This window comes from Molothrus ater, chromosome 5 (assembly GCF_012460135.2).
Source record: "Molothrus ater isolate BHLD 08-10-18 breed brown headed cowbird chromosome 5, BPBGC_Mater_1.1, whole genome shotgun sequence".
NCBI classification, from domain to species: Eukaryota; Metazoa; Chordata; class Aves; order Passeriformes; family Icteridae; genus Molothrus; species Molothrus ater.
Window position 1 is genome coordinate 44,253,917 of NC_050482.2, and position 20,515 is coordinate 44,274,431.

General features: G+C 43.5%; 1 protein-coding gene across 1 annotated transcript in view; it reads left to right on the forward strand.

Moving 5' to 3' along the window:
• The first annotated feature begins 4,432 nt into the window (after positions 1–4,432).
• Positions 4,433–20,515, forward strand: part of PLXNC1 (plexin C1) — a 71,201-nt gene continuing 55,118 nt past the window's right edge. The window contains exons 1-4 of the mRNA XM_036400922.2: positions 4,433–5,395; positions 15,472–15,594; positions 17,518–17,652; positions 19,713–19,813. Of these exons, the coding sequence (XP_036256815.2) occupies positions 4,448–5,395; positions 15,472–15,594; positions 17,518–17,652; positions 19,713–19,813 (1,307 nt within the window). The 5' untranslated portion in view covers positions 4,433–4,447. The remainder of the gene's footprint in view (positions 5,396–15,471; positions 15,595–17,517; positions 17,653–19,712; positions 19,814–20,515) is intronic.

Below are 20,515 nucleotides of genomic sequence, written 5' to 3' on the forward strand. Positions count from 1 at the left end.
TGTCTAAAGTTGAGGAACTGACTTGATGCAGAAGTTTCTGGTTTGTATTTTGGCTCATACAGGAAGGGCCACATGAATGTTTTTTGCTTCATACCTTGCTCTAGGTCTTAGGCCCCTCCACTGCATGGTTATCTCTGACTAGACACACAGCCAGGTCAAGAGCTTGAGTTATTTGTAAAAGTAACCAGAAAGCTCCTCCAAGGCTGCAGTTGAATCTCTGCATCCCGTGGCCCTCCATGGGCTGCAGGGACACAGCTCCTTCACCACGGTGTGCATCAGGAGCTGCAGGAGAACCTCAGCTCTGCTGCCTGGAGCACCTCCTGCCCCTCCTCCTGCACTGCTCTTGGTGTCTGCAGAGTTGTTCCTCTCACATATTCTCACTCTGCTCTGCTCTGAGCACAATTACATCCGTGCAAAAAGGTTTTTTTCCTTCTTCTTAAATATGCTATACAGAGGTGTTAGTATCATTCCTGATGGGCTCAGCCTTGGCCAGTGGCAGATCCATTGTGGAGCCAGCTGGCACTGGCTCTGCTGGACAGGGTGGAAGCTGCTGGCAATTTCTCACAGAAGCCATCCCTGTAGCCTCCCCCAACTACCAAACACCAGCCACACAAGCCCAATATACAGTTATAACACACTGCTCCCATGAAGGGAAGCATTAACCAGCAGCCAGAGAATTTTGCTGTGTCAGAGATGCCCAGGAGTTGTGTGTAGCTCCAGCATTTCACCACAAAGGAGCATCTCCCGGGGCAAGTGGATCAGATGCATTAGTGGGAGTCCAGCAAAGCAACATTTTCCCTGGAGCCCATGGACATATCACGGCTGGCTGCTGCTGATAGCCTCCCATACAGATCCCCAAAGAGTTATTACAGCACAGTCCTGCTCCTGAATCTGCCATCTCCTCGTTGTGAAGACCAAAAAAAATCTAAACAGAAAGAAACAAGACTGAAAAGCAGAACTAAAATCCAAATCTGCAAACCCAGTTTCAGTATTCAAATGCCTCTCTCAGAAAAGGAATCCTTCTCAGAAAAGCTTTTTAAAAACTGCCCAGCATTTCCTTTCTATTTTGTCAACATGCAGTTACAGTAGGAAATTTTCTTAATTATATGATGAGAAAAACAGTTATTTTATGTATTACACCAAAGATAAAAAGCCTGTTAACATTAATGCTACCTATTACTACTTTGTAAACGAAAGGTTATTTATCCTTTGCAAAAAAAACATTTCAGAACTAAGCTAAGGTAACCACATGGATTTAATAAACAAAACAAATAAAACTTTAAGTGATCTTGAAACTTCAAAACAGGAGAAATTTCAAAGTGAAGCTACATAAATTAAGCATAAAAATAAATTTCATTTACTAGTAATATTTTGTAAGGTTGCCTGTGGATTCATAAATTCAGAGAAATTTAGCATGCAGATGAAAAATAAGGAGGAGGGAATCATGAACTGTAGTGGAAAAGCAATTTTAATTTAATTTAGGATGTGTTCTGCCTAACACTGTTGAAGATCAAAATGAGAGCTCTTTAAATTGTAGATGTAAAAACAAGTCCTGGTGTGATTCACATTCTAACTTCAGATCTAACATGACATGCTGAAATACATAAATGTTGCTTAGGATAGCAAAGGAAGCTCAGTTTGCTTCCCTTGTTTTTTTATAAATTTTGATTGGGGTGCCAGAGTTAGACAGCAATGCTTTGTAAAGTCTAACATTAACAGGCAGACTACCTTGTTTGCCCTCTCTTCAGTGCCTGAAAAATAAAACACAGTACAACAACAGGATAAAAATACCAATTATGGAACTGACAGCCAAGGGAATAAAGTAAAATTATTTGCCATTGTCTGCTTAAATTTTATAGAAGTATCATTGAAATAGTTTGGATTGGAAGGTATCTTGGAAGATCATCTAGTTCCAACATGAGCATCAGTTCATGCTGGAATCAGTTCAGTCATGAACTGATTATGCTGTTTTCTGGTCTGCTGTGTAAAAAACAAATATTACACTCTGAAGCAGTACAAAATAAACCTGTAGCCTCTCTTTCTATTTCCATAACACCAGCAGAAGCTCAACTTTTCCAGTATCCAGATAGGTGTCTCTATGTGTTGAAGATAGAAACTCCTATTTACTTCAGGGTCTTTGAAAGGAATTGGGACTACTTTGCCACTTCAAGAATTGGGTCACTCCTGAGCAAAACTCCATGCACTAGCTCTCAGAGCAAAGCTGGCTCTCAGAAGCATATGCAGAATTAAACGTTGCAAGATGAGGCTCTGGTCCAAGCTACTCTTTGCTGGAAAGAGAGAGGAAAAATCAGAAATAGAAAAGTGACGGGCAGGGAACAGTCTGCAGAACCGTGCCCTGATGGCTGTCCCTGGGACAGGAGGAATATGACATGACATCCCTATCCCATCCCATCCCATCCCATCCCATCCCATCCCATCCCATCCCAAAGTACATGAGGCTTATTCTAAACATAAAGCCTGACAAAGAGGTGTCTGCAGTCCATGCAGAGCTCAGTGATTTTGCAAAAGGAGGGATGTTTGCAGAAGAGGACCTGTTGCTGGACACGTTCTGTGGCCAGAATAAGAGATATCTTGCAGTTAGGATGCTGATATGCTTTGCTGTTCAGCCTCATCAGTTTAAAGCAAGAGGAAGATCACTGACAGTTTCATATTTGAACTGAAATTAAACTAGAAGGCAAGGTAGTGTGTAATGCACTCCAGCATGAGATGTTCAGCCTCCTTTGCAAAGATGTATAAATGACATTTCCGTACACAGCCTGTATTGGTGATATGGGCATGAGGATTCACTTTGCCTTCATGCTGACTAGAAGTTCAGTCCTCCACGGGTAGCTGCAGGCAATTTGAGCACATACAGCATCTCTTTGCATCTGGCAAGAAGAAAAATTGTGCAATGATTCTCTTCCACATCCTCTGCTACATTTTGCAGATTTTGGATGCATTTTGGAGTCACTGTTCAAGAGATAGGCAGATGGGCTGTAGAGAGCTCTGGATTTTTATGGGAATATTTGTCCTAGACACTTTTTACTGGAAAATTATGGAATATTTTTGCTGACCAGAGCAACATCAATTCTTGCACAATAACTGCTGCTGGGCACTGTCGTGGCAAATTTTGAAGAGAATCAAAATTTGTTAACATTGTTGCAATTCCTACTTGAAAATGTTGCGCTTGACTGATTCATACAGAGGTTACTTTTGTTCTAATTTTTACAGTCCCACTTTTCCTGCTATCAAGCTATTTCAAGACAAAAGCAGTTTAAATGGAGGGTCAGATGACATCTCGGTTTTGAACATTACATCCTCTTCTCAGTAAGGCAATGGGCCGTACACCCATCCTCACCCAGAGTTTCCAAAGGCATCAAAAAGAGAACACTGAAATGCATCTTCGCTGCTTTTAACTTTTTATTTAAAATTCAGCAAAACGGTAATTTACCTAAGCTCAGCATGTGACCTATACTTCACATTGTGTTGAACCTCAGCCAGCAGTGACAGAATGGGAGATGAAGTAAATCAGTTGCTCCATTCAACGTGGCCCATCCTGTCCCCAGCGCGCGTTGGATGGGCGTCCATCTCTCAGCAGCACAGCTGGAAAGGGACAGGTTTTTTGTATGCCTTGAAGGACCCGGGAGAATGCCTTTGTTCTACCTCAGGCAGGACCAAGATCTAACCAGGGATCTCTGATCCCTCAGCCTTCCCGCTCAAGGTGCCATCGGCAGACTGGTTGACGGGGGTGCTGTTCAGCGGGGCGGTTCTGCGTGCATTTCAACGGGGACAGGACGGGCTTCCAGGCTCGCAGCAGGCGCTGCCGGAGCCCAGCACGGTCTGACCCACGCCCACACCCGGCATCCGCCAGCGGACCGCGCCACCGGCTGCCCCCGCTGAGCACCTTCACCGCTGCCCGCGGGGGGCTTCAGCCGGGCCGGGAGCGAGGCCAAGGGAGCGCACGGGGGCCGCCCTGCCCCGGAGGGGTTCCCCTGCTCCGGTGCCCCGGAGGGTCCCCGTGCGGGTCCGGGTGCCGAGCGCCGCCGGGCGAGGTGGGTCTCGCTCCCCTCCGCGTCCCGCCACGCCGCTGCGAGCGGCCGCCCCCGGCAGCCCGGCGGCCGAGGTGGGCTCCCGCGGCGCCGCCGCCGCCCACCGTCCGCGGCAAGGCGGGCCGGCGGGGCCGGGGGGCGGAGGGGGAGCGGCGGCGCACGGCGGCTCGGTGGCTCGGCAGCCCTCCCGGAGGAGCCCGGCCCACCTCTCCCGTGCAGGCACCCCCTCCTCCCCGCCCCGAAAGAGGAACTCCCCGCCCGCGCAGCCCGCCGCGGCGCAGGCAGAAGCGGCGGCAGCGGCGGCGGCAGCGCCCGGCCCCTCCGCACACCATGGCGCAGCAGCGCCCGCCGCCCGCCGCCGCCTGAGGCGCCCCGCGGCGCGAGCCGAGCCCGCGCCCATGGCGCCGCCGCCGCCCGCCCTCAGCTGGGCGCTGCCCCTGCTGGCGGCGCTGGCGGGCGCCGCCGGACCCCAGAGCTTCGAGCTGCCGGGGGCCCCCATCGACAACATCGAGGTGAGCGGCAGCGCCGTGCTGGTGGCGGGCGGCAGCTGCCTCTACGAGCTGCGGCCCGAGCTGCGGCCCCGGCGCCGCGTGGTGCCGGCGGCGGGGCAGGGCTGCGGGGAGCCCCCCGGCATGCGCAGCAACCTGCTGCTGTACTACGAGGAGGCCGGCGGGGTGGGAGTCCTGCTGACCGGCTGGACCCAGGATGGCGGCGCCTGCCAGGTGTGGGAGCAGCCCTCGTACCGGCAGCGCTTGAACCAAAGCGAGGTGGTCAGCTGCCTGCCCGACGGCTCCACCGCCGGCGTCGTCTTCCAGCAGGCCGGCGCCTGGTACCTGGCCGTGGCGGCCACCTACTCAACCAGCGCTGACACGAACCACCTGCACTGCGAGCCCTCGAAGTCGGACAAGGAGACCGTCATCACGGTGCGCAGCATGGTCAACCTCAAGTCCAAGGAGGAGCTGGGCATCATCAAGCGCAGGGAGGAACCTTTGCACTTTGTTGACGCGCTCCAGTGGGGGGATCACCTTTTCTTTCCCTACTACACGTTGAAGGCCAGGTTGGCCAATAACACGGAGCCACCCAGCATGGCTGTCCTGCGCCAGCTGCCCCCTTTTGCGGGTGGCCTTACTTTGCAAGGGCACGTCTACTTGGACTGCGGGTGCAGGAGCCTCATTATTTCCTCCAGCCTTGTCCGCCAGGGTGAGCGGGGCTGGTGGGTGGGTGTGTTCCGCCACAGCCACAACGCCAAGGCGTGGAACAGCACTGCCGTCTGCATCTTTGGGATGGAGGAGATGAAGGAGCAAGCCTGTGCATCCACACACTTCAATATGAACGGGAGAAGCTGTGTAAGTCTGGGCATCGTTTGCTAAGCTTTCACCCTGCACGCCCTTGTTATTGTTGTGGCTGGTGTCTCTGCATGACTCACGGGGTGTCCCCGACCTGGAGGCACATGAAGTTTGCGAGAAACTTCAGAGCCGCACCAGGCTTTGCACATCAGCCCTGGCTCTGTCAGCTCTAGTGATTCCTCCAGCTTGTTCTGTTTCTAAAAAGCTGATCCTTTCCCAGACTTTGGTATACTTCCCATCTACCTGTTGGGAAAGACACATCTGATGGAGTACCTGAGGGCATCCTGGGTCAGATCTGAGTCTTAGGCTTCTCCCTCAATGTGTCCTTTTCAGCCTAGGATTAGTCATATTTCATTTTATTTTCCATACAGCCTAGATAAAGCATCTCCTCTCTTATTCTGTGCATTCACATCTCATGTCATTGCAGCTACATCAGAAATAAAAAAAAAAAGCCCATCAAATTGGCTCTGTGCACTGGGCTGTGTGCACTGTTATCCCTATCATTCCCTAGTTACCTGTGGTTTCTTGTTCAGTGGTAGGTATTTCCCAGGTGTCTCACGACTGGCCTTGCGTGTGAGGGCTCTCACAGCCACCTCCCCAAATCCTTGTGTGCAGCAGACAATAGGTGAGATCTCTTTGTTGTTGCAGTGGTTACATTTTCACAGACAGTGGTATCCCATGGAGTTCCCCATGTCACCTACTTCAGTAACACTCTCTTCAGCTCCTTCCTCCTTTTCAGGGTGAGCTGGGCACACGGAGGGTGGGATAGGCAAGGCTACTGGTTTTGCTGTGGCCTCAGGAGTAAAGAAATTACCTCAAAATTATATTATATAGGAAGGCAAAAATGTCATTCAGATGAAGGAGGTGCTTTTAAAAGGCCTGTCCATGCTTTTAAGTTAAGCTAGACTCAGAAGACTTTCCAGAGCTGTGGCAAAAGGATCACTGAAAAGTATCAAGGAGAATCATAGGGGATCAAGCAAAGTATCGTAAAGCAATCCCTGAGCCCTTTGCAGTTCCCACACCATCCGAGGTCTTAGCAGCTAAACTTCTGAATCCTTGATGTGTTACAATAAGAGTTTCTTCAAAATTCCTTGAAAGAAGTGCAGTAGATTTACTGGCACTCCTTGGCTTTCCAAATCTAACTCATAGCAGAGTGCAGTGCTGAGATTTTTTCCAAACAGACTACCAGAGGGCATGTGTGATTCAGTCTGCTCATCTCCCTACTGAGCTGTGAGACTATTGCCAGTGTTAGAGGACGTGGTTGTGAATGAGAACCCCGTATGTGGGTGAGACAACTGTGCTGAAGTAAATAGTGAAACTCACTACGGAGCCAGAGCCAATCCTTTGATTTCCAGTGCTAGCTTACTGCTTACTGTGTGATTTCTGTGCTCCCACAAGGCAAACTTCCGGAATGAATTTGAAGTCTTATTCTGATCCCCAAATACCTATTTGCTTGTTGGAATTTGGAATTTTGTTTTGCATTGTTGTTCCTAATTACTCATGAAGTTTTTTAGCAAAGTGCTTTCTGAGCCTGCTAAACAAAACAGAAAAAGAAAGCTCCCTGGGCAGTAGATCCTTTCTAAACATTTTACAAAACCTCATGCAAGATATTTCAGAAGAGCCTCATGGATCTCGTAGAGTAACATAATGCAGGTAAGGTGAGGCACATATTTCTGTGGACAGGGCAATTCCCTGTCCCCATTGCCTCTCAGGGTCTGAATATGAAAAATCAGTGATCCACTTGTTTTGGTATTGGTCTGATTCAGATCTGACTCCTGTGACTCCAGAGTTACTTTCATGTCCCAAAAGGCTCATCCCTCCTGGAAACTGAGATTATATTTGGATAGAATATTGAAGAATCTCAACTGTAACAATCTTTAAAAGGATTGCTTACTTAACCCTATGTCCCAACCTATGATGATGTTATTGATTGTAATATTTGGGCACAAGAAATGCAGTTTGCCACTGAGAGAAAAGTGGTATTTTAATATTTTGTGAGATAGCAGTGGGTTCTGTAAAATAATATGACCTATAACAACATTATATGGCTAATTAGCTATCTTTTTTAAAGCTAATTGCATGTGCTTATGGTGTATAAACATAGAAATAAATGCATGTAGTTCAGCTTTAATATTTTTTTATACTACAGAAGGTTAGGCTAGGCTACTGCAGAATAAGTTTGGAGATGACAGGCCCATATGCTGCTGCTTCTGGGTTGTTTTAGACCAGATCCTTCAACCGTCTCTCACCAAAGTATGGGAGTCCCTGCAACCATGGAGTATGATGTTCTTGTGATGCCTCAGGTTTTAGCTTTTACATTTTTCAGATTCTGCTTTAGTGTGTACTTCTGAACTTCATATTAGGGGACAGTAAGCTCTCTTCACAGAGTAGGTAGACAAAACAATTCTTTCTCTAGCTGAGGATCAAGGACAAATGATCCAAATTTCAGGCTGGAGTGAAGAGAGAAAGCAAGAAGAATGGGACTTCATAAGCTAAAGCTATAATTGGACAATTAACTCCAATATGCTAATAGACCAGAACTTACAAAAGTGTGAGAGTCCATGACAAGTCATCCATTTTTGTGACGATTTTGGGTTCATCTTGGGTGTAGCCGTGGCTGGGCTCTTGTGCTGCCTAAGGTGTATCCACTGAGGTATTCTAATAAATACCTACTTTATTCTTTAGCTCCATCTAGTCTCTGTTCTAGGTCAGCCTTCACAAGGCGTCACTTGCACTCGGAGGCACGTGGGCTTCAGAGCTGACAGGAAGATGAGTGTGGCATGTCCATCCGTGTGCAGCTTGCAGCAGTGGCTCTGGCCAGAAGGGAGTGCCTCATAGCACAGGGCTGTCAGGAGTACTACAATGTGTAGGAATGGCAGCAAACAGTACTTAACACTGCTCTAAAGTCCAGTCTTATAAAGACTGTGTTGGTCTTGAGCAAAGGAATGTGTAGCAGCATTATGAGTGCTGTAAGTGCAAGAGCTCTCTGGTGCTTGTGGTGGATGGTACATGCTGAATGTCAGTCTGGCTTTTGCTTTGCAGATACCATGTGTTGTAGGGTGCTGGATCATCTCTGCTGAGTACACTTGAATGCAGGAGCTCAGGTGTGATGTGATGAGGTATGTGGATCCCAGACATGGACTGTCAGTTTATGTAGGAATTGAAAATACAGGGATTTTTTCACTGCAGGAATACAATTTATAGTAAGCATATACATTAAGGAGTAGTGGCAGGCAGCAGTGTGTTTTCCTTCTGATCTTGTAATCCTTCAGATTTCTGTTATTATTCTGATTACCTTTAGGCAAGACATCCTCTTGCCCCTCTCCACTCACATTGCATTTCTCAATAGGACACTGCAAGAGGGGCTTAGCCTAGGGTATTGAATTCCCTGTTATGCCGTTGCTGCATGGTGTACTCTGAACTCATTCCTGTAAGGTGCTGAGCTTTCTAGGCCTAACCCAGTAAAGCACTTAATGACATATTTAACATTAGGCATATATAAGTATTTCCATCATCTTCATGCCCATGCATTTAAAGTAGAGCGTGTACTGGAGTACTTCACTGGATTGGAACCAAATTGCTCTGCATCCTCTTGGAACTCACTGTAGGTGTGTAATCTCTTTAGCTTCGCTTTGCCTCTTAGGCCAAAGTTCTCATTTGCATTAAGTTTTAATGCTGGATTAGTCTCTCATTGAAAACTAGTAATTTTTAAGATCCTTGCTTAGCAACTTTGTCAAAAAGTATGTGGCTGCTACAAATTCTGTGCAATTTCTCCATATGAGATGTAGGTAAGTCCATTTTTGTTTTGTGCAGTAGTGTGCACAAAGAAGTTTGTCCTACTTGGATGTGTTTTTTCAGACATTGGCACTACTTGATTCCAGAGACAGGATTTCTATCTAGCAAGACACAAGTGGTGTTTTAGTTGAAACTTCTCTAAAACATTTTGCAGTTTTATATTCAGCTCTTTTTTCTTTGATCCACATGTCTCTTAGTTTTGAATATATCTACTTACATGCACTATCAGGGTGTATGTGTTACTGGACTCTTTAGCATATCCTACATATACATAAGTGCATCTTTTTCACAATTTCCTTAGTTAATAAATGTGAAATTGCCATATCTCATTCTCAATTTCTTTTCAGAAACCTGACTTAATACTTACAAACACAGGAGGAATGCTGGAATTTGTCACAAACTTGCTGTGGGAGTTAGTGAACTTTAAGAAAGGCTTTTCTTCTGTTGTTCTGTGACAGAACAGGACCTACAAGGATCTCAGGTCTCTCACAGACAAGCCAGGATGTTGTGAGTCACAGCCTAGTAGATGAGTAGGAAAAGTGTTCCAATTGGAGAACATCAGCAGGAGAGAGATGTAGAGTGTTACCTAACCATGATAATGACAAATACAGAAATTGGTTTTGCCATTAAAAAAGTTGCCTGAGAAGGAAAGGACTCAGGAAGATTCAAGGATTCACAATTTTTCAGGTAGAAAATGCAAAAATAAAATAATTGTTAGGTGTCTATCTGTAAGAAAGAGAATTGCTGTAGTTTATATTAAGGTGTTTATTCGATTACGTGAAAAGGCTAAGTAGTTGTGATAGTTACTAAAAAATAAGCTATCTAGGTTGGATTTTCATCTATCATTTAATGCAAGTAAAGAGTTGTAGCAGTCTGTTTGTTGCACTTTTTCATTTTTCAGTGGTTGATACATATGAGGCTTGATACAATCCTAGCTTGTGTAAGCTCTACCAAAATGAGATTTTGAAGTCAACAGAGTCACATCAGTTTAATTACTGCTTTTAATTTGCAGAAACAACATTTGAATTTGTGTGGTAACTCATTCCAGAGTGATCCATGGTCTTTTATTCAAGGAAAGAATTACAGACTTCTAAATATAATTTTGTAACAAAATTGATCTTGTAATTAATTTTTGTAGTAGTGAAGTCAATCTCCTGAGTATTACAGACTGCTAGTGTTACATCTGATGTTTGATGGGTTTCTAGAGTTAGCCTTTCTAAGTGAATGTTTCTGTCTCATTATAGTGAATTTTCAGTTCATCCCTGTTTAGTGTGGGAAGTAAAGCCACCGAAGACTTGTCAACTCTCACACTCCAGGGATGGGGACTGCACAACCTCTCTGGACAACCTGTTCTGCTTGATTGCCCTCATAGTGGTGCTTTTTCATCTCCTGCTCACTTGAGACCTTCAGTGTTTCAGTTTGTGTCATTATCTCTTGTTACCTTACGTACACTTTGTTTAAGAGCCTGGCTTTGTTTCTTTGGTCCCTCTGAAATTGTCTCTTCTGTAAATTGAACCCGCCCTAGTTTTGGAAAAGGCCTGTAAGATCATCCACGACAAAAGCATGTCCCTAAGCACCACATCTACAAGTCTTATAAATACTTCAGATTTGTCAGGCATGATTTATTCTTGGTAAATTTATGCTGCCTTTTCTCAGTCACTTTGTTCGTTTCTTGTGTCCAGAAATGGTTTCAAAGAGGATTTTCTCTATAATTCTCCCAGGAAAAAAGTGAGACCTACTAATGTGTAGTTCCCAGAAGAAAATCTTGGGTTTTTTGAATATTGGTGCAGTATTTCACTTTATTGAGTTGGAGACTTTACCTGATCTCCACACCTTTTGAAATAGAGAGAATAACCTTTCAGCTTCAACAGTCTCTCAGCATCTTCCTACAGATCCCATCTGTCTTCCCTAAAACTTGTAAAATCTGAGGTTTCTTAAGAGATCTCTGGCTTAATCCTCACAGTACTTGTAGTTTCTCTTCTCCTTGAATTCTGTGTGTACAAAGGACCACAAGATGTTGCTGATGAAGTCCAGAGCCATGTCTGCATCCACTGTCAGTAAATCTCCTGAGCTATTCAGCATCTGGTGTGCATTTTCATTGTTCATTCTTTTATTGCTCATGGAAGAGCAGAAAAAGAGGAGTGGAAGCTCTTCTTGTTGTCCATACCATATCTTGCCAGTTCCAAAACCAGGTGAGCTGGGCTTTTCCTAACACCATTCCTGCATGTCCAGAGACTTCCTCCTTAGTCCTGCTTCCTCCTCCTTTATGCTGTTGTTCTGCAGTGTAGCTCAGTCACGACTTCCCTGTTTAGCTAGAGGACATCTCGTAGTATGTCTGCTTGTTTTCTAGTTTTGTGCTTGATAGAGATTGTCCTGAAAGACCTGCTAGCTTACTTGAGCTCTATTTCCCTTCAAAGCTGACTCTCAGGGGATCCCACTGACCATTTCCCTGAACACACTGAAGCCTCTGCTCAGATTATCACATCTTCATTCAGTTCTTCCTTATTTTTGAGTAGCAGATCCAGAAGAGCATCACTCTGGACTGACCCCACAGGTTAACATAGCCTGGAGTCCCATCTTATTCACTTTGCCCCCAGAGCTTTGTAGTCCTGATCTGCACTAGGCCATGGCTTTGGTGTCCATGTGGATGTGCAACAATGGGTAGTGGTCCAAGGAATGGAAAATTACCATAGTCTTTCTGCAATTAGTAGGGTCCCCTAAAAAAAAGCCCAAATGAGTCCCCTAAAAAAAGCCCCAACCTGTTGTAACAGCATGACTGTTCAGCAAGTGCGTGCCTTCATCCCTCACAGTCACCCACCACTTCCTTTTGCTCTCTGCTAACACACTGTTCAAGCTCAGTTGGTTTCAAAGCCTTCCTTAATGGAGCTTGTTCTCCCTCACTGGTTAATAGGACACTTTACCACTTCTGTGAACTTAGATCTGAGGGCAGAGAAGGACTGTTTTTGCTGGTGCAAGAAGTCACTAGTTTCTAGCTTTCCCATCTCAGGAGTCTCCATCAGCATCTCACTCAACCATAGCCTCTGACTGTTCTTCCTGCCTTGCATCATGAGCCTCAGGATTTGCCTCTGCAAGGTCTCACTGAAGACTCTGATTTTCTGGTCATCCTTGATATTTGCAGGCTGCTCACCTGGACAGGCTTGTCCACCGAACACTGCTGGGCAATGCACAAATCAAAAAACTTCCTGGGAATAAAATTTTGGAACGGTTCATGTTCTCATTCCTTAGCCCTAATAAAGGCTCGCTGCATGCCCCAATATTTGTTACCCGTTACCCTCTGATATAGTAAAAATTGATGGAGGTGGTTAAAGGATGGTGAAGTTAAGAAAGAAAATAAAGTTCCAAAAGTTCTTTTTCCCTTAGGAAAAGCATCTATTGTTTTAGTGTTGACTATTGCTATACACTACTTAAAAATCTTGTGTCCTTTTGTATAGCTGCATCTGTTCTTTAACTGGGATGCTCAAACCCTTTATTTTTACTTTTTGGACAGCTGCATATGATGAATGCTGTGTGAGCTAAAAATGCTGCCCTTTCCTCTGAGGCACGCAATGTAAAATAATCAGGAGGAAATCAAGACAGAAAGTAGAAGTGTGAATATGGTTGCTGCAGCTGGAGTCATATGGAGATACATCTGAAAATGAAGTGCCAAACAGAAAATTAGTATAAATACCTTCCATGCCAAAAACCAAACTATAGACTTAGAGGGACTACAGAATAGAGCAGAGGATGAAACTGAAGAATTAAAAAAAGGGAGCTCTTACACGGTGGTATTATTTTTTCTTTTCCTTTTCTTGCTTTTGTATGTGCCTGAAAATGTTTTAGGATAGACAAACAGATGACCATGGACATGAACGACTCTTCAAGTGTAAAGGAAGTTTAAACTGTAAATGCATTTTTAAGAATGGATTTAGCTGGGAAAGAAGCAGCTTGGGAAGGCCCTACAGTGCTGTAACCCCATTAGTCACAGTGGAAGAGGTAAAAGGGCTTGTTAAAACAATAAATGGATGTGGAAAAGTGGTGACAGAAGGGTGAAAGCAGCAGCTGCACCCTGGAGGAAATGGGCAAACTGAGGAATAGGTTTCAAAAGAGAGAAGGCAATTTTTATTGTGACTGTCCCCCCGTTCTTGTCCGTATTAGTTCAATGTCGCCTTGACCCTCCCTCTAGCAAGCAGAGGGAGGGGAGGAGACTTCCACACTTGTCAGTATTGGTTCTTCAGTCAGATGAGGAGGATGCACTGATATGACACTGGTTATTTTATTAGTATGTGGGTCAAAATAAAATCTGGCAGCAAAGCTTTTCAGAAACTGGGTGAGTACTCCTCTTTTCTGTGATCTTGTACAGAGTCTGCAAGGAACCTAGGGTAGTTTATCTCTCTTACACTATTACATGGTGCACTGTAGAAAAACTATTGCTCATTTTGGTGGAAATGAAAGTGTGGAAGCTCCATTTCCTCACTCCCTAACCTGAGTGAAGACTCATTGAGTGCACTAATCCTGGAGTTTTGTTATCTTCTGATCTATTATGAAGTGAGTTAACTTCTTCTACCTTAAAATGCTTGCAACCACACCCTGCCCCACTTCCTGTCTAGCACAGACGTCCAGGGTACTGGATTCTCATGGGCAAGTGAGTTTTACCAAAGTTCTGTGCCAGTGCATGACACTTCCCTGTGTCTTCTTCCTGCTGCATGAAAAAAGAAATAGTGACTTTAAATATGAAAGTTAATCAAGTCTTCTTTTATTCCAAGTGGCTCTTCTTTCTAGCTAATTAAAATAATTCAGATGAGTGAAGAATATTTTAATTGATTTAGGATTGCAGTTCAGAAAAAATAAAATATTTCTAGTGGAAAGACTTTTGGGATTAAGCCAGCATCATAGCATGCAGGAGAGTTGAATTCAGCTGTTACCATGTTACAGATTTGCTTCATAACTTTGAGAAATGCTTTCACCTTACTTCTAAGTGTCAGTTTTGATGGTCCATTCCATACTTTGTTTTGTGCATTTAAGTGAAATGGGCTCTTGCACTCAGAGGGTTCCTGTAGGTTTAGGAAACTGTCCTGGAGGCTAAAATTCTGGATTTGGTCAGCTAGCCTACAGGGCTTGTTCCCAAGGAGCTGGTCTTACCTGAGCTCTTGACTCCTACCTCTCCATGCCTGTCACTCCTTTGTGCCAGGTCTGGTGTTTGTGCAGCCACATGTCCATGTGATGAGGAGCATGACTCAAATGAAGATGTAGGTAGGTAGATTTACAGAGCATTTTCTAGGCACATCATTGCCTTAACTAAGCTCACTGGAAAACATTATACAGGGAAAGTGAAGTAAAGCTTGGCTGGGGTTGGACCCACTTGGAGAGCAGGTGGCATCACGCCTTTGGCAATGTCTACCACAGAGATTGACTTGGAGGACTTCAAAACTGAGTTAGTGCTTGCTAAGGGGACACATGGGCTTCTAGGGATTCCCCCTGGTAAATGGTCCTATTCTCACACATGTAGATTTTCTTTTAACAGTCGATCATCTACAATCAGAGTTTTTTGGTTTGGTTTTTCATTCCACAAGATACAGGGATTTCCTGCATGATGTTTTTTTCATGAGCTGCTTGCATGCGTTTGCCACTTAATTTCTTCCAGGTGGGATGGAGAATTGAGGGTAACATGTTGATTTTAAAGCTCACACAGCTACATTTATGTTCTCCATGACACAAACTTTATATTGCTTTATCTCATTTTTATGTTTATGTAATACACAAGTCTCTACTTCCTCTAGTGTCATGGAAGATGAAGGTTTGCATTTTTATATACACAGACACTGTTTGTTTGAAGTGTCTCCTTTCTCCAGAATATTTGCATGCCTTTGAAAGTGGTTGCTGAGTGTATCTAGCCTTCAGGTGATGGCAAAGCATGGCTTTATTGAGAAGAACTGGAAATTCAGAATAAACCCAGGACTTAATGTCCCAAAAAGGAGAAATCCTATTGCAAAGTAACTTACTGCTGCTACACTGAGTCTGTATCCCACTGAAGTCAGTGATTTAACAGCAGCAGATATAATATTTGTTACAGATATGACCCATTGTCACATATGAAAAACTGGTTTTGTGTGTAATTTCCAATAGTGTGTTGCTCTGAAACTGTATCAGAATTGGAATGTTACTCAAAAGTGTTGTCTAAAGTTGGTTGTCCAAGAATCTTTCCAAGGATTCTTCTTTTCCTCCAAGTTTTGGAGTATAGGTGAAAGATTTTTTAATATGTTTTTCTTATATCTGATTCTCAGGAGGCACGATCAATCAAGAAATTACCTACCTTGATTCACTCTGGATTGGTAGCTGTTTATGGCACAGTTGTTTTGAATCATATAGTTCTCTTTTTGGGAACAGATGATGGACAGTTACTGAAGGTAAGCTGAGTGTGGCAGTTCTTCCCTTCTCCACCAGCTGCTGTTGCGTTCAAGTGGGTAAATATTTCCTCATTAATTCAGTATATTATAAACAAACAAGATCCCCTGAATCTCTGGTTTTTGTTTGTGAAATAACTACTGTATGGTCATTTGGAGAGCAAGATAACTTTCAAAAGCAATTAGGTAGTGTTGCTGTGTAATAGCCTGTCTCAGTGTCTCGGTTCTTCCCCCAGGTGTGCCAACAACCTCTCCCTTCCCCTCCCTTGCCCCCTGCTGACTGCTGTCCGTCAGTCCTGGCATTCCAGAAGGGCTCGAGTGATTGGCAGAGTTCCAAAGGTGCCTCTCAGCCCTGGGGACACTGGGCCATCCCGGTGTCATTTGTCCCCTGAGGCTCCCCCCTTACCTGGTCGGGGGGATCCCTGCCCCTTCCCTCCCCCTCTCCCGGGGTTCAGGGACACAGCAGCCACGCGGTTCATTGTTCTGTGGGAGCTGCTGCTGCGTTCAGAGGCCTGTGGGCCAGGAATAAAGCTCTGGATCGAAACCCTCCAGCAGAACCCGACTCCTTTCCTTCACCTCACCTAAAGCCTCTCCACCAGAGGCAAACCTGAGCTCCTGCGTGCCTGGACTTGTCCCAAGCGCCAGCTGCAGCATCCAGCCAGCCAAAGGTGTCTCTGAGGAGAAACCACCACAGCTGCTGCCCTTGGTCAAGCAGCAAGGCCAGACGAGCCCAGGCACGTTCCATCCGGCTATATTGGGATTTAATTCCAATAAGGTAGCCCACTAAAATTCAAGTAAACCTTTCATTAAAACCCTAATGCCCACAGTATGAATTTACAGATTGTGGAGTTCTCAGTTATTCTGCTTGTTTTGATTTTTTTTTAATCCTTGCTTTGACTTTTCAGTAGAAATATTGTTAGATTTTGGAAGGGTGTGTGTTTGTTTGTTTGCCTGTGTGATGTGAAAAGCTGTCCATTAGAGAGAAGAGTCAAGATTCATTTTGCCTTAGCTTCTGAATAGTTGACCTACACTAACTTAAATCCGTTGCTTGAAAGTGGAAGCCGTCTTACCTCATTATCAAACACTTCAACCATCCAGTCAAATGTCTTTTGTGCTTTAATTTTTTCTGGGTTTTGTGAAAATGTGCATTTCCTGCCTACACTGCAAAGGATGACTCTCATTCTTTGTCTTTATTAAGCAGACATTTGGGGAGAAATATGGTAGAGACATTGAAAAGCTGTGTTCATTTGATTTCATTTTGCTTTTGATAATGAAAGATGAAATTGAAGTCTTCCATGTCTCCTTAACACAGTGGAGACAGTGAACATATTTCCCTTTTTTAGTCATGAAAAACCAAAGTTGGTGTGCTTATTGACTTTACAAAATAAAGTTTCTGGGGTCTCTGGTTCGCTTGAATTCTGTGCAAAGGGTGGTAGAAAATAGTAAAGTTGGGCAAGGTAAGAAAAAGAAATATCATCACAGGTGTATACTTAGAGAAGCCACACAGAAATTTGTGTAAATTCCTTTTTACTTTATGGGTGTCTGAGTGTTAGTTTGTTTTCTGAAGGCTAATACTTTCTTCTCCATTGATAGGAGTAAAGGGTTGTTATTTTTGGGATATAGGCATTTCTTCCACATTCAGTTTCCAAATCAGTCGGTAACAGGCTTGGTGGAAGGCATGTTTCATATGCTAAATCAGTGCCAAATTCAGTGCTAAATGTGTCTGGCATGGATTTTGTTGAAATTCTGTTCTTGTGGTCTTTTCCTTCATCCTTCTCCAGTGTGAGAACCAGTGCAGTAAGTGAATTGAATCATGACACAATAATTCATCTCAGAAGCTTTGATGTAACTGAAATTAGGCTTTTGTTTAAGATATTGATTGATCAATAAAAGAACATGGGAATAATTCAATTACACATGTTTTAGGCTATTCTTAATGAGGAGATGAAATCTAATTGCCCAGAGGTTTTATATGAAATTGAGGAAGAAACTTCCATTTTCCCCAAACTACGACTTGATCCGGTGAATAATAACTACATCTATCTGTCCTCTGCCAATAAGGTAAGTACAGCATTTAATAAAATAATAAATTCATATAAACTACCGCTTTAAGGATTTCTACTGCTTTAGAAGTGAAGCATCAGTTTGTGTCAGAGTTAGACTTTTAATATGCAAACTGCAGTTACCAACTTTCCATCTAATATCTGCTTATGTTGTCTATGTTTGGACTGCACTCCTCCAGAGCTTGGAAGAGCTTCTGCTGTCATGGTGCTGCCCAGTGTTGCTATGATGCAGCAATACCCTTAATTCCATGGTTATTTTATGCCATTCTGCCAAGAGAGTGTTTGTTTCTGTTTTTCCTGGAGGCAGGAAAATGCAGATCATGCAGAGCCAAGCTTAGAGATAGCAAAAAAACTTGTACACTCTTTGGAGACAAAGCAATCCCGATGTTGGTAGGTCAGGGTTTGCCAGTCAATTAAGGATTTTCTAAAGTGAAGAAATCTCTTAATTTGAGAGATGGCTTTGAAGCCTTAGTTCTGATGAAATCAGTGATAATGCTGTAATCAGTGATAAAATTCCCATTGTCTTCAGTTAGGCATAGACTTCAGAAGAACAAAACAAAAGGGCAAAGATAAGTGAGCAGTGTGTGTGCATAGTGAGGCCCAGGAGTCCAGCAGAGGCTGAGAGCTGCTGCACGTGAGCAAACGTGTTGGAGCTGCACGTGGAGCAGTGAGCAGCTCCCAGGAGCCAGTACAGTTGTTGCAGCACATCTTGCAGCAGGGCTACTGAGCAGCAATCAGAGAATCCCTTTGTCTGGCCAACAGTGGGAAAGATGGCATTGAAAGCTTAAGGGCTTGCTGTCCATCTTAGCTGAACGGGATTTCACCCAGCACTTAATTACCATCACTTGAAATAAGATCACTTTTCTGGCAGTGAGCATAGTGTTTTAGCCTGCTGTTATAGAGCAGGGGTAAGTTGGTAGGAGAACCCCTGAGTGATATAAAACATCTATCACAAATATAGAAGGAATCAAAGTCTCAGTCAAAAGTATACATAGATATTCAAAGTAAGACTTGAATTTTCTGTAGCTTTGATAAAAGAACAAGTTGTTATAGAGGAACAACAGCTTTTAGGAATAGATGCACTTCTCTGATTTTTTTCTCTGATTATTTTCTCCTGGAGTGAAATAAGGCTTCTACATTGTCTTCTTTAACTTGGTAGTAATCTAAGATTATGACTGGATTCTGAATTGATTATCCCACACACTTTTCAAGATAAATTGAATTTTACAATATGTGGATGGAAAAAACAGTAAATATAGTTTTGCAGGAAACAGTGTATCCTTGTTTCTGTTGACAAAATATAGGAATTTCTCATTCTTGCAAATTTGTAAAATATTGTTTGAATTAGTTTTTCTTACTAAGATCATTAATTCACATTGTTATTAATCGCATTATTTGTATCTGTATTCAGTATTTGTAATCAGCTTTCTCTTTTTCTTTTTCCTTTCCTTTTCTGAAAATGGCTGGCTAGGATATTCAAGCTGAATGTACAAGTATAGATACATACAATATAGCCACAATTATCTACATTTACTTACTGAAATGGCATTTTCATGCATGCTAAGCAGTTGCATGCGTTTGTTCTAGTGTGCACATGCAGTAACCTGACATGGTGATGCAAACACAGATGCATTTTGTTATGCGCATGCATTTTTGGATGCACCTTCATCAATCATTTAAATATCTCCATTCGGAGGAGAGGAAAATGGTGTTCTGCTAAGCAGAGCATTATTTGTAAAATATACCTCCTTTCTCTTATTATCTATCCTTCACTATGCTGATCAGTTTTTCTTGCATTAATCTGCCCATGCTGGCCTTTGAGTAGTAGAACCAAATTGTTATTGTCAGAGGTGTTTCATTATCTGATGGCAAAATACAGTGAGTGCAAAATAGGCTGCATATTTCTATCCAAAGGTCTTCTGGCAGAGGGGAATCCATAAGGAGACTTCCCCAGAGGGATTGTGCTTGGTTGCTGTCAGATTTTTAATGGTAACCTTCAAGTTCCCCGTTTATGGAGGCTGTATTAATTCAATGTGTTATTGCATTCTTTGGTTTCAGGTGAGAAGAATACCAGTTGCAAATTGCAGTAGATTTGCTTCTGAGCAAGAATGCTTATCTGCAAAGGACCCCTACTGTGGGTGGTGTTCTTTCAATCAAAGGTATCTTTTAGTATTTTAGACTGTCATATAAAAGCAGAGCATTACTAGTCAGTGTACATTTTGACTGGCTCGGGGCTATTCAACATCAAAATTGTATCTACTGATTTTTTGTGGAATCAGTCATAGCCATAAATGTGAGACACTTTCTTGGCATGTGCAAGGGAACTTGTGAAAGGCTTTGTAACCCTCAGATTTTTGAGATCTATCCATAAAATATATGTTGGGCTAAGAATAATAAGAGGAGATATTTTGATATATTTGTAATAATAAGAAGATATATATCTGCTTTTAGAAGAGATATTTTTGTTTTCCAGATTGAGAGAGAATATTGTATACTTGTGCTTGAAACATCTTAATAGCTGGGAGCATTTTGTATGTGAGAAAAAGAAGAGTGCTTAGTTGTCTTCTATATTAATAGTTCGTTTTTTTGGAACCACTGCCTTTGGTTTAGGCCAAAGGAGAATTTCTTTCTAAATACTTTGTTCCCACATTTGAATCATTAATTTCGACACTAACTTTGAAGCAAATTTGAAATCTATTTTACATCTGGGGCCTGGACTGGAGAAATTCCTGGGTTGCCAGGCCTAGTCTTAGCAATTGCAAGCAACTACATCATGTAAAACTAAAAACTTGCAAAGGACCATCCTAAATTTAAATAGGCTTTTTGTCCTTCCTGCCCTGGTTGTGCAGCTTCCTGGCAGT